The 13823-nt window shown below is 39.9% G+C and overlaps 1 protein-coding gene across 2 annotated transcripts; it reads left to right on the top strand.

Annotated features, from left to right (window-relative positions):
* Window positions 1-2866: 2866 nt before the first annotated feature.
* mios (missing oocyte, meiosis regulator, homolog (Drosophila)) lies at window positions 2867-13066 on the top strand. Of its 2 annotated transcripts, none has more exons than XM_053488092.1 (11): window positions 2867-2920; window positions 5394-6853; window positions 7864-7962; window positions 8055-8309; window positions 9628-9797; window positions 9883-9948; window positions 10783-10941; window positions 11103-11255; window positions 11355-11559; window positions 11654-11783; window positions 12272-13066. In XM_053488092.1, exons 2-11 carry the CDS (start codon window positions 5548-5550, stop codon window positions 12360-12362), a joined length of 2634 nt encoding a protein of 877 aa, XP_053344067.1. In that variant the 5' UTR covers window positions 2867-2920; window positions 5394-5547; the 3' UTR covers window positions 12363-13066. The 2 variants fall into 2 exon arrangements, with proteins under 2 accessions (XP_053344067.1, XP_053344066.1); XM_053488091.1 differs by lacking the exon at window positions 2867-2920 and adding an exon at window positions 4312-4466.
* Window positions 13067-13823: the final 757 nt, after the last annotated feature.

Here is a 13823-nt window from a genome sequence, read left to right as displayed (position 1 = left end):
GTATTAAAGGCAGTAAACTGTAATTAATGAAACAACGTCAATAATAGGTGTGATGATGCTTTACTTAAAATTTTGATAAATTAGATAATTGGTTTTACTGAACGTTCTGCAGAACCAGCCACAGTCCTTCTGAGCACTTTGTCATTCCTGTTTCTTTTTTCATAAAAGCATCCATAAGCTTTCTTTTTGATTTTCCGTCTGAAAAGTGCTCTTTTACATATGATGCTGCTTGCTTCTCATAAGGACAGATATTTTTCTGTAAGACATTTTTTGATGGAATAACAATATTTAGAATGTTTTATTTTGTACTGACATAATAATGAAATCATAAAATAAACATATATAATAAAGTTTGTACAAAAAAAAATTAAACAGGCTGCCTAAGACTTTTGCACAGTTATATACAATCAGGCCTTGATCTTAGTATTCAGCTGATATGTGTCTACTCCTTGGGATTGTATTACAGGGCATCAGTTAAGTGTTATAACGTAGGCTGAACAAGTAATAGCCTTCCCAAAACTCAATATTTTGAGGAAAATACAATATTAATAAAAAAAAACCCTTTAGATCCAGTTCCAACATAAATGCAATTGTACAATGTAAACCCAGTGATTTGTGATCACAATAGTCAGAAATGTTCAGCGTTAGCTTCGTGAGAAGTTGTCATAACAGCGAGGATAACTGGATCTTGTCGCAGCATGGCAGAAACTGATGGAAAATAGATGTTAAGGCGTGTCAAGAGGCCAGATAGGAGTGAGAGTAAACCTGAGGCAGACCCGTAATTATTTTATATTAGGTCATTCTTTAAAAACACCTATATACACTTTATACATTTCAAATCCTCTGACGAATCCTTTTCTCATTTACATATTTATTATAGACAGCCAAAGGATCAGGATCCAAATATGGCATTAATTATCACTGTAAAGGGTGACTATCTTTCCCTTCCTAACTTGGGTGTTGGATTTTTTGAAGCGCTTATCACATATTGGGGAGTAAGAAATCTTCATTTTGAGTTTAACCTACTGTAAATGCCAATCAGTTCTCTCATAGCCCAATGCTGCACAGAACAACTGGTGCTACATCCACTAACTCTGAAGTTGTTCAAATGGTCCAGACATTTAAGGCATTTAAGCTTTCATTAAACATTCATCAACTTTTTGATTTCCTGCCTGACCAGTCTGGTGAAACAAGTTCCATGATCTGAATGAATCTTCTGAATTTTAAACAGTGATTTTAAAATGTGCCTGTTTTAGTTGGATAGGCTTTAACAAAGCGTGAGAATTTTTCATTCACCACCGAGGTCAGCCTGCAGGTGTTTGAAAGGGAATGCAGATGCTGGAGTGTTGGCATTCAGAACACAGAGTTTCACAACATAAGATACATGTGCATTAGCATTCCACCATGTAGAAGCACATCTGTGAATGTACTAAACAGAATGTCTAGGACCAAATATGGCAGCAAGTACGCAGGAACAGTGCATTTACCCCCCTTGTCCAAACACTAGCAAATACTAGGTTTGCCCCCTTATCCACCCAAAACCATACCTCTAACGCAGGAGCATAAGCATACATGTCCACCAGGAAAGACATCAGTAAAAGCTGACGTTTTGATAGCAGGCATTCTAGTTGTAACCTTGGCCACAGAATCAGTCAAAGCATTTCCTCGACCTTTACCTGTATTTTGGGAAACGTCTGCTTTAACTATGACTACTGCTAAACACTTTGGACGCTATGGTTAAACAAAAACAAGGCATTTTGGATTGGCGTCCCTGAAGCTGTTAGGAAAGCACACCATCGCTATATGCTGGCATAATCACATATTGTCCCACAACAGTAATGCTATGTGTGAAAGTTGTGGCTGAACATCCTGTAGCTAAAACACATGCATTATTCAAGGCTACAAGCTCAGCAAATCGAGCGAAGAGACAATCATGATGACCTTGAGGTATAACAGCATGTGATGAGCACAAGCACACCTGCATCCATTCAGCCCTTGGGCTGAAGAAATCTGTGAACAAAAACCGTAGTTGGATTTTTAAAAGAAATTTCAGGAAACTTTGAAGGTGGTGAATGTGAAAGCATCACACAATCCTGATCGCCCCAATGCGCCCTCAGTCAAAGAATCAGATATTGCAGCCATGAAGGCCACTGTGTTTAGCAACAGACTAACTGTGATGGGTGTTTATATTATAATTATGTACTGATATTAATTAATGTGTATGGGTTCTGTTAAAGAAGGAAAGAAAATAGTTGTATAGTGCTGTGAAAAAATATTTGCCCCTTCCTGATTCCTCTTTGAATAAGTAATTGCCCCCTAAAATGAATAACCGATTGTGTCACTCTTAAAAATTGTTTGGTCATCTTAAAAATTTGAAGTGTGACAAATATGCAAAATAATAATAATAAAATTTAAAAAGAAGAAAGGAAGGGGCAAATACATTTTCTCAGCACTGTATAGCTACACCTAGCCACAAAACAAAACAAAAGTGATAGAAGAGGAATAAAACACTTCTTTTCTATATAGGACAATAATCCCAATAATTCTAAGGTGGTAACAGTGACTTTATTTGCTGATGGAGGCATCATTGTTGTTGATTATTTTCCAAACACCGTACCACACACACAGGGTGCTTCGTTCCTTACATATTGTAATACACTTAACTAGCTAAAGACTTTGACTTTTTAATTTAAAGGGTCTGAATGTAACTTTCCTGACTGGAAGGGGAATCCTTAAACAAAAGTTACACCAAAATAAATGCTATAAAACTTTGTTTAAAAATGTACATCAATAAAATGAAAAGGGTCTCGCGCTGACTTTTCTTTTGAAGCCTGATAGCGGCGCGTGACGCGACGTCACATCACAGCGCGTGCGCGCGTCCGGTAAACATGACAACTTCCAAACAGTGATGAACTCGGGTGTGAGTCTAAACTTTAACAACATGGTGTTTTAGTCGGGATAAAGTCTGCGAGTCGTTTCTAGTGAACGTTTTTTGGAAATAAAATAGGACCGAAAGATTTAAAACTTCTAAATGATGTTAAACTAGAGCCGTGGTACTCAGAGTTAGCATAACTAGCCGGTTAGTTAGCATACTCGGCTAACTCAGTGTAGTGCTAATGCTAAAGCTCGTTTGGGGATTTCTGAGAGATTTCAATGTTAGATTAAGGACTTGAAACCGTCGTAAAGGATTTTAATGTCGTGTAGAAATCTTTATTTTCTTATTTTGAAGCGTTTAGATATATTTTGTTCTGCTGTGTAGCGATATTTAGTTAATAATCTTGAGCATTTTGGCAGCAACGTTATTGATAGAATAATATAATTAGTAGAATATCTAGTGTAAGTGACAATTACACTAGATATTCTACAATCTAATTTTTGGTGGATATTAAAAGCAAGTCATTGTTTATTTAGAGGCACGTGAACAAGGTCTGCACACCTTGGGAGATGTGTGTCATAAAAAAATGTGAAGGCAGAACAAATTTATTTTATTTTTTATAGTACTCAAGTTCATATGTAAGGCCCAACAGAATTGTATTACCATCAAACAAAACATGAGGATATAATCACTGTTCGAAAGTTTGCATACCTTAAGTTCTTTAGCATGCAGTCTTTTGTAATAATTGTGTCTGAGGTCCTCAGTTCTCTCAGATGGTATTCTTTGGTGCCCTTTTTTTTTTTTAAATGCCTCCAGGTCCTGTAAATTTTTTGGGTGCAGTTTTGTCTTGCATGAACTGTACGTTTGAGATTTCCCCAAAGTGTGTCAATGATATTGAGATCATGAGACTGTGATGGCCGCTCCAGAGCATCACCTTTTTCACAACTCGGCCTTGTGCTTTGGATCACTGTCCCAGCATTTTATGATAATATTCATCTTGCCATCAATTTTGTCCAACTTCTCTCCCTGTGGCACTGGAGCTCACACAGCCCCAAAACATAAGAGATCCACCACCATGCCTCAAACCTTATTGTGGGTTTGATGTACTTTTTACTGTAAACATAGCGTTTATCGTTGTGCATATAAAGAAGTTGTGAGGCATATCTAGGTGCTGTCTGACGTACTGCAAGCAGGCCTTTTTCTAGCATTTTGTGGCTTTCTCCTTGCAACTTGATCATGCAGGTCATTTGTTTTAATAATACGTTTTTTTTTTTTTTTTAAGAATAAGTACCTCCTTATTTTGCTCCTTGAAACACTACTTTTTTTCTCAGAACAGCCTGTATTTCTCTCTAAGTTGTTGTGGCAGATGTGAAACTCTGTTCTGGCTACCTGTCCGTGACCTCTTTATCAGAGTTTGAACAGCACTGACTGGCGTTTTTAAGTGTTTAAAAAGTCTTTTCATATACATTTGCAACTACTTTATTACGTAGGTCTATTGGCAGTTCTTTTGTCTTCCATATCCTGTTGCCTCCTTAGCTGAGAATCTCACTGACTTTTAAAAGGAGTTAAAAAGGAGTTAAACAACTATATGGTAATTAAGACTTCATGTGACCTTTAATAATAATAAAAAAATTATAATCTTTTGCATTATCAGTCATATTTTCTTAAATAAATGGCAATTTCTTTCAGGGTATGCAAACTTTTGAGCACAACTGTATATAAAAGAAAGGTTTTGTCTGTAGGTTGGTCAGGACTCTCTCTTTCAGGTATATCTTTACATTTTATACACTGGAGGTCCTGGAACCAGACAAGAAAAAAACAGACACAATTTAATAAAACTTTTGCAGTACTTCGATATCTGCCTGATGTTTAACCTGCACCGAAAGTAAAATCAAAATGTTGAGTAAAAGGGATGTTATAAACAGTTATATTATGTTCTAGATTTAATATTCAGGTTAAAAATTATCTACTAATGTGCTACTGTCTCAATGTAAATAAATACCTGCGCCAATAGATATTAATTAAAAAAGATAAACTGAATATTTTTACTGGGATTAGTTAATATTTTAACTTTGGCTGAAATAACAGCGCTGAAGTGGTATAAGTAAATTTTAACACGCTGGAGTCGTTTTAAGACAAAAACTTTATCTTTACCCGATTTACTTTTTCCATTTTTCATCTGTGATTCACTCTCCGATTACCAAACGGGGAGTGTATTTGTCTGGCGAGTACAACTTGGTGTAAACAAGGTGTAAAATACTCAACCTTACAACAATTTTTTTTTTGTTGTAATAATAAGTTAGACAGAGACGTATTGCCTTACAGAACAGACGGACAGACATGTATGTGGGCTTTAACCTGAAATAATATTACTAATGACTTTAAAGCTGATCAAATTACATTGCTATGTTTAAAAATTTCCTGTCAACGACTGGTACTTGCGCTAGTTTCAGTTAAATGAATGTCACATTTATTTAGTTTTACATTTACTCATGCAGCATTTTTCATATAATTTCAGATTTCAAGTGCAGCTTGACTGGATTGTGTCCCAAACCACATCATGTAGCTGACTTCACCATCCTCATCATGTAATAGAAAGAAAAAAATTAAGAATTGTAACAAAAAAAAAAGAAACAAATAAAACAGAGCAGTGGCCACTTGATGTTTTTGTCATGATGAGCGCTTCCAAGCCAGACATCCTGTGGTCCCCGCATCATGCCGATCGCTTCGTTATCTGCGACTCGGAGCTGAGTTTGTACCGGATCGGCGCTGTCGGGACATCAGAGGCCAAAGCTGGGGCGCTCCCGTTATCCGAAGAGACGGCAGCGACGCTGCTGGCCATTAACTCCGACACACCGTATATGAAATGCGTAGCCTGGTACCCGAAACACGAGCCGGAGTGTTTGCTCGCCGTGGGCCAGGCTAACGGCCGGGTGGTGCTCACGAGCCTCGGACAGAGCCACAACTCCAAATGCAAGGACCTGATGGGGAAGGAGTTTGTTCCTAAGCATGCGAGGCAGTGCAATACGTTGGCGTGGAACCCGGTGGACAGCAACTGGCTCGCCGCGGGGCTGGATAAGCATCGAGCGGATTTCTCCGTTCTGATCTGGGACATCAGTAGTAAGTATTCTCCCGAGGCCATACCAGCCGAGAAGCTCCGTCTTTCCGGAGATGCCGATTCTGGTATGGTTGTGACAAAGCCTCTATATGAGCTCGGACAAAACGACGCATGTCTGTCCGTTTGCTGGCTGCCGCGTGACCATCCGAAGCTTCTGCTCGCCGGAATGCATCGCAATTTAGCCATTTTTGACTTGCGCAACACCAGCCAGAAGACCTTCGTGAACACTAAAGCCGTACAGGGCGTCGCGGTGGATCCACACTTCCCTGAGCGCGTGGCATCCTTCTTCGAGGGCCAGGTGGCCATCTGGGACCTGCGCCGCTTTGAGAAGCCGGCATTCACACTCCCCGACCAAGCCAAACCGCTCACCAAGGTGGCATGGTGCCCAACACGCACCGGTCTACTGGCTACTCTGACACGCGACGCTAACGTTGTGCGCCTGTATGACATGCAGCACACACCCACGGGGCCCGTCGGCTCAGACGAAAGCGAGCCCACCGTGATCGAACGCAGCGTGCAACCAGGCAGTGGCGCCGACAGCGTCATCAGCAGCTTCGCCTGGCACCCGTCCGCCCAAAACCGCATGGTGGTGGTAGCACCCAATCGCGCCATGAGCGACTTTACCGTGTTCGAACGCATCTCACTGGCATGGAGTTCCACCACTGATCTTGTCTGGGCGTGCGGACGTCACTTATACGAGTGCGCTGAAGATGTCGGAGATGGCGAGAAGGACATCGCCACTAAAATGAGGGAGCGTGCTCAGTCGCGCTACGGCCACGACACCGTCCAGGTATGGAGGAACCATGTGCTGGCGGGTGAGAACGACCCACAGATCAGGTCCCTCTGGTACACCTTGCATTATATCCTTTACAAGTCATTTAACGTCATGATGATCAGATCTGTGTTGGCGTATATGAAAATTTGATAATGTTCATCACATATAATGTGTCCTGAAAGTTAAAGATGCAGTCAGTAGTATTAAGAAGTGATTCTACAGTAGATCTATACAGGTAGTCCCCCCGCAGATACGAACTGACCTTGGTTCTACTTCGTACTGAGTGATCGTACATGCTACAATACAACTAAGCAATCAATAAAAATGTTAACACTTTCTTTTATTTTTTGCTTGGTGTAAAGTACAGGTAGTCTCCCATTTAAGGACAAGTTCCATTTCAGGAGCACGTTCGTAAGTCTGATTTGTTCTTAAGTCCGACGAAGAGAGTCTTATATGTCTTGACACGAATATACAATGTACAGTATACCCATCCACCTGACTAAATCTTTCACCTTTCCCATCATGTGGCCAAAAACTGTAACCGCGCATAAATGCGTGTAAAATGTAAAAGTGTTGTCTCTGCATCTTTAATTTGCAAGCGTAATCCCAGACGCTATTTTGTCTCAGAGCTGTTTTCCACTGTATTGGACTGTGAACTCTGTTTTGTTGAGGATTTTCCAAAATTAGGATTATTTACCATTAGGACAGCTTTACAGGATAGACATTTTCTATTATCATGCTCCCGGACTGATTCACTGAAACCGGTGAGGCCGACTCATATCTTCCTCACCCCAATACACACAAACGATATACCGGACTTTAGACATTTTATATATTCACTTACACACTAAAAATATTGTATATAATTGTAAATATTGGTATTTGGTACACTGTAGAGTCATATTTTTTGTACAATACAACTGAGCTACTTCCTTGACTGTGCCAGAAGTAGAACTGTAGAACCAGTGCGATCGTATTTGCTGAAATTCGTAACTCGAATGTATCATAAATCGGGGACTACCTGTACCCCATTGATTTTTTTTTAACCTTTTTGATGATGTATGTCCTGTACAAAGTTTCCTATATAAGACTCACTTATGCAGCAGTACACCGAGGACATGGAGCAGCGACAGCAGGGAAATAAGCAGTCTCTGATCTATTCAGGCATCAAGAATATCGTCAAATCCTGCTCTGGTGAGAAGCTTATTTTTTTTAGGAATGTAGTAACATATACAGTATGACCTGCCTGTTCAGACCCGTGTACTGTACGTGTCATGTACATTAAGGCACTGCGGAGTTGCGGCACTGCTGGAAGGGCTCGGAGAAGCCGACAGATGTGGCACAGTATCACAGTGAGGAGCGCAGCCTGGCCCTGCAGCTGTGCGGATGGATCAGTCGAGGGCCGGAAGTTGACGTCGAGCCGTTCCTCAGGTCTCTGGAGCAGGAGGGGGATTGGGAGCGAGCAGCGTCCGTGGCCCTCTTTAACCTCGATATCCGCCGGGCCATCCAGATCCTCCAGAAAGGAGCCTCGGCGGAGAAAGGTACACAAGTCCCTAGTGCTATAAGACATACAGTGTTTAACTCACAGAGAGAGACTGTTTAGACTTTTTTTATGGACCCCCTAAATGGACAAAAAAAAAAAAAGAATTAGGAAGGGGGGAAAAACAGGACATAGGTGGAAAGAAAATTTTTTGAGAACAAAAATGGGACATGGGTGGAAAGAAAAATTTTTGAAAACGAAAATTTCAGGGGAAAAAAAAATAGGACATGGGACGCAAAAAAATACCTGGAGGTAAAAAACAAAACAGGACATAGGTTGGGGGGAAAAAAAATTGAGACAGCGTGATTCATACTTCCGGATCTCCCATTGTCAAAATACGAAATGACAAGCTCCGAGTACGGGCTGAATATCTTCTTATTTTAGGCCAAGCTGAAAGTAAAACTTAGCTACTCAAAAAGTCATTCTCTTCATGCCTATTTAATACGGAGCCCCTAAAGGGACATGAGTAGGAAAAAAAAAAAAGGAAAAATCTGATAAATTTTTTTTTGTGATTTGGATTAATATTGGAAAGTTTTGTTGCTCTTACTGACACGGCTTGAAAATTTAATTCACTTTGTGACTTTGATTATCATTGTACTATACCTACTTATTATTTGACTTGGCTTGCAAATACAGATTTTGTACGATCTGTAGTTCGGATCTCGGTTTGCGATTTGGCTTATTTATTTTTTTGGAAGTCACGGGCACAGCTAGTTTATAATAAATCACAGAGGAACAAAAAAAATTTATTAGAATGTGTGTCCAAATATTGACTAGTATGAGAGAGAGCGAGAGAGAGATGTCAGTGTCCCTCTAAAATAAACATGACGTTACAAGTACATGATGAGATTCCAGTTCAGTGAAAACAGATCCAACTTTGTAGGAGCACTATCAAAAATGGACCATGTCTCATCTTATTAGACTGAATGTTAGGTTTTAGGCAACATAACGCCGTGATTATAGCTTTGCTTAGCTTATTTTAGACTGCACTCAAGGGTTTTTTTCGATTTTTTTTTTTTTTGCACAGCGCCTATGTGTGACATGCCGAATGTCATTAGCTGACTCGAATGACAAGTTAACAGCTTTGAGAATCCCTGACAAGATGTGAGATGCATGATGCCTGGTTCTGTTTTCTGGGACTAAAACTGAAACTTTGAGCATAAATAGATATTTGTCACTTAAAGTCTTACCAAATGAAAAATAACTTAGAATGCAGAGGTCATGAATTATAATATATAATACAAATCAATCCGAGCGGAAGAAACTAAAAATTACAAGTCTCATGCTGAGTCTGCTCACATTGTTGATGTTTCATCCAGCTGACCTGAACTTAAACGTGGTGGCCATGGCTCTGTCGGGATACACGGATGAGAAAGCGTCCCTGTGGAGGGAGATGTGCAGCACGCTGAGACTGCAGCTGAAGAAGCCATACTTGTGTGCCATGTTCGCCTTCCTCACCAGTGAACCAGGGACATACGACGCAGTGCTGGTATGTGTGTGTGTGATGAGACGTGATAATACAGCATGTAGAGTGAACGAAAGTTTTAAAGTCAGGATTTGTCTGTGTGTAACAGAGCGAGAGTCGTGTGGCTGTGAGAGACCGAGTCGCCTTCGCCTGTATGTTCCTCAATGACAATCAGGTAACAATCTATTTGTTTGTTTTTGTTTATTATACTTTTTAATAGTTCTTCCCTTCGGTTTGTGTGTTAGGGATGGATGTTGGAAACGTAATTAGTCAATCATATCGCTTGTTTGATTAGTTGAACGATTATTTTTGTGGTACTTTTCAGAATCTTGTACTTTAAATCTGAAAAAAAAAGCTTTTTTTAGAAGGATATGCTTTTATTTTCCAATATTGAAGTCAGTGGGCCAACATACATACATACACACACACAAAACAGGCAATCTGGGAACTCCAATTTGGCTAATCTGCATGTCTGGAATAACCGGAGGAAAAGTAAATGTTGCAGTTCCTCTATAATCTTATTATTATCTATCTTATCTTATATTAGCAGGCAGCACAGACTCTTGTGTGGTAGGAGCAATTTATTTGCTAAGCTTTCACAAAATATTAATAATAAATACTTATAATAAAATAATAATCATATTATCATATTATAAAAATCATATTAAATCGGGAATTTGTAAAACTGACAGAATCGTAATACAAATCAAATCTGCATCAGGGAACCATTATAATATCATATCGGGTGGCCCCTTGTGATCCCTGTCCTCACTAGCCAGTTAGTTCAATATTAGTTAGTTCTTTTAAATATATATATATATATATATATATATATATATATATATATATATAAATATATAAATAATATTTTAAATATATATTTCTTTCACTTACTGAAATCAACATGCCTAACTTTTAATATGCTTTCTTTCCTGTTTGATTATTTATTTATCTGTTCATTCGCTCATCTGTATTGGTGTTTAATTAATTGTTTACTGTCCGGCCTCAGTTGTCCCGATACATCGATAAGCTGACCAATGAGATGAAGGAGGCGGGGAATCTGGAGGGCATCCTGCTGACGGGGCTGACGAAGGATGGCGTGGATCTGATGGAGAGCTACGTGGATCGCACGGGAGACGTGCAGACTGCCAGTTTCTGCATGCTCAGGGTACGACCGGCTTTAACACGCACGCAGTTCGTATCACCAGACCTGTGGTCTTTAACATCAGACCTGTAACTTATATCATCAGACCTTACAAAAGAGTAAAAAAAAATAATTTGACGAGATTTACTGTACTTAACGTAGTGTGTGTGTGTGTGCGCGGTCAGGGCTCGAGTGCTGAAGTAGTGAAGGACGCTCGTGTACAGTGCTGGATCGAGAACTACCGCAACCTGCTGGACGCCTGGAGGTTCTGGCACAAACGGGCTGAGTTTGACATCCACAGGAGCAAACTCGACCCCAGCTCTAAGCCTCTCGCTCAGGCAAGAACTCGGATTTTCTCTCGTTGTACTTTTTTTGTCTTCCCTATTCAAGTGGTCCTAAAATTTGCCGTTTTTTTTTCCCCCCTTTTCCCTGTGCAGGTGTTTGTAAGCTGTAACTTCTGCGGGAAGTCCATCTCGTTCAGCTGCTCTGCCATGCCGCACCAGGGCCGCGGGTTCAGCCAGTACGGGGTCAGCGGCTCGCCCACCAAGTCAAAGGTCACCAGCTGTCCGGGCTGCCGAAAACCGCTGCCGCGCTGCGCCCTCTGCCTCATGAACATGGGAACGCCGATGTCCTCCTGCACAGGTATTCAAGCTGCATCATGGCTGATATATAAATAAAAAAAAATGCTAGCACTAGCACGACCGGCTCTCAGTGAAAGCTTTGTGACTTTCATCAGGTACAGGAAAGTCAGACGAGAAAGTCGACCTGCCAAGAGATAAAAAGCTCGCTCAGTTCAACAACTGGTTCACTTGGTGCCACAACTGTCGTCACGGCGGCCACGCTGGTCACATGCTCGGCTGGTTCAGGTCAGTCCAGTTACATAATCTGTAATGTTAAATACGTCAAACCGGGACTGGGACCATTCAGATGTTTTACTGAAAGAAAAATAAGATATTTCTCTTTTTTTCCTCTCCTTGCCTTTCAAATTCCCAGTTTGACTTGAACAGCCCTCGTAGAACTCTAGTAATGTTTGTTCATTAATAAATTAAAAATGGTTAATATTTGCAAACTGCTTTTAGGAAAACTCTTTTAGGAAAATTATTGGTTTTGTGAAGCTGCTTCATCAGACTACCATGGCGGTGATTATTTTCCTAAAACAGCACAACGCAGGACTTTTATTCCTTGCACACAATGCATTTTGTTTCTGCTATAAATAATTGTAGCTAATTTATTTGGGATTTAAAAGATTGAACCACAGTCTGCACTCAAGTACATGTTGAATTAGAGATCAGCTCTTCATTTCTTCAGACTGTTTTGACTATTTTGGCTATAATGTGTGTCCTCTGTCCTGCAGAGACCACAGCGAGTGTCCGGTCTCAGCGTGTACGTGTAAATGCATGCAGCTGGACACGACAGGTAACCTGGTGCCTTCAGACAAGATGTAGTCCTGCAGCGCTCCAGTCCTCGACCCTGAGCAAACATCCACACCAGGGTTCGGTTCCTACACGCCTTCATGGTGCCACGTCTACCTCCTCACGTCAAGATGAACGGACCAGGGTTCTGGTTACACAGAACTAAACACCGCAAATGTGAAAGCACTCTGTTATAACGAACCCAACCAGTTTAAGTATATTTCCTCAAGCGGTGCAGCAAAAGTGCTTTGTTGTCCCGTGACTCTGCAACACACACACTAACAGGTGTCTTTTCCCTCCGCTGCTTTAGATCATGTTTGTGTTTCTCTTCAAGGTAACGTGATGAGCTGGAATCAGGCTAGTTGTTTGAGTTTGACACATGTGTTTGTGTGTGTGTTTTTAATCTCCTGATAAAAAAACCAGTCTTGAGTCAAAGCTCAGATCAGTTCTGTATCTTCTGTCGCATTGTGCGTTTGTCCTGTACAGAAACCATGAACAAGCATTCGTCTGGTTCATGCTGGAATCGTGGAAACTTGTGTGGAAGCTTGAGAGCCGTCATCTCCAAACGTACTGCACCCCTGTAGAACCAAACAGGATCTGCTTCAGCACCACTTCAGATAAACACTGCAAAATAATCTCCTGCCATCTGACGGGGCAAATTAAACTGACTCGTGGACATTTACTATTAATCAAAAAATAATTTAGTTAATAAAAGTCTGTTTCTAATTTAAACCCAATTTTATTACCAGTGTTTGTTTTTCTATTAAAATAATTGCATTGTTTAGTGCAAGTTTCCTGTAGAGGTTTTGATTTAAAAAGAAAAAAAAGAAATGAAGTATAAAGGCTTATCCAAACATTTGCAGTACAGTACATTGGGTGGATAGAGGACGGTTCTACAGTTTAGAATTGTTAAATTTATGACCAAAAAACGAGCCAGTTGTGTTTGGGGGAAATTTAAGTTTGAAGTGACAAAAGAGAAAAAAGAAAACCTTTTTTTTTTTTTTACTTTAGGAATTGTAGGTCAAACCAAATTCAGTTTTCATTATTTTTATCTACTGAAATAACCATATTTTAACATTATCACTTTGGTACATTTTATATTTATTATTTCTAGACGATAGATCATTTTTGACTGTAGAATTTTACATGTAAAAAAAAACCAATGCATTTCATTATCCATACAAATTTTCATACCTTTGTGTTTGTGGATTAGATTTCGTTAAATGCTTCACACCACTTTTAAGCATAATGTTAATTTTCATTCAGGCAAATAAAGTCAATCTATTTATACATATAATAAAACTAAAGTTGGCGTGTCTGTAGATCAAAGTTATTTGTAAAAAAAATAATTTGAGGGGATGTAACAACACATCAAGATGGTTTTGGGAATTTTTGTATTTTTGTGCGTGCATCACATAAAAACTACCAAAGAAATTTTAATGGAGCTTTCACAGGCTGAACTTGAGGTGACATAGGTTTTGTTTCATCACAATC

The sequence above is a fragment of the Clarias gariepinus genome, chromosome 26, assembly GCF_024256425.1.
Source record: "Clarias gariepinus isolate MV-2021 ecotype Netherlands chromosome 26, CGAR_prim_01v2, whole genome shotgun sequence".
NCBI lineage: Eukaryota > Metazoa > Chordata > Actinopteri > Siluriformes > Clariidae > Clarias > Clarias gariepinus.
The sequence above is the reverse complement of the archived record's forward strand: the minus strand, read 5'-3'. Positions and strand labels throughout refer to the sequence as shown.

Excerpts from the sequence above, each read along its gene's own strand:
- mios (XM_053488092.1), top strand. The coding sequence starts at position 5,548 with ATGATGAGCGCTTCCAAGCCAGACATCCTGTGGTCCCCGCATCATGCC. Across the intron at positions 9,798-9,882 it reads GGACATACGACGCAGTGCTG|AGCGAGAGTCGTGTGGCTGT; the intron begins GTATGTGTGTGT and ends TGTGTGTAACAG. Across the intron at positions 10,942-11,102 it reads CCAGTTTCTGCATGCTCAGG|GGCTCGAGTGCTGAAGTAGT; the intron begins GTACGACCGGCT and ends GTGCGCGGTCAG.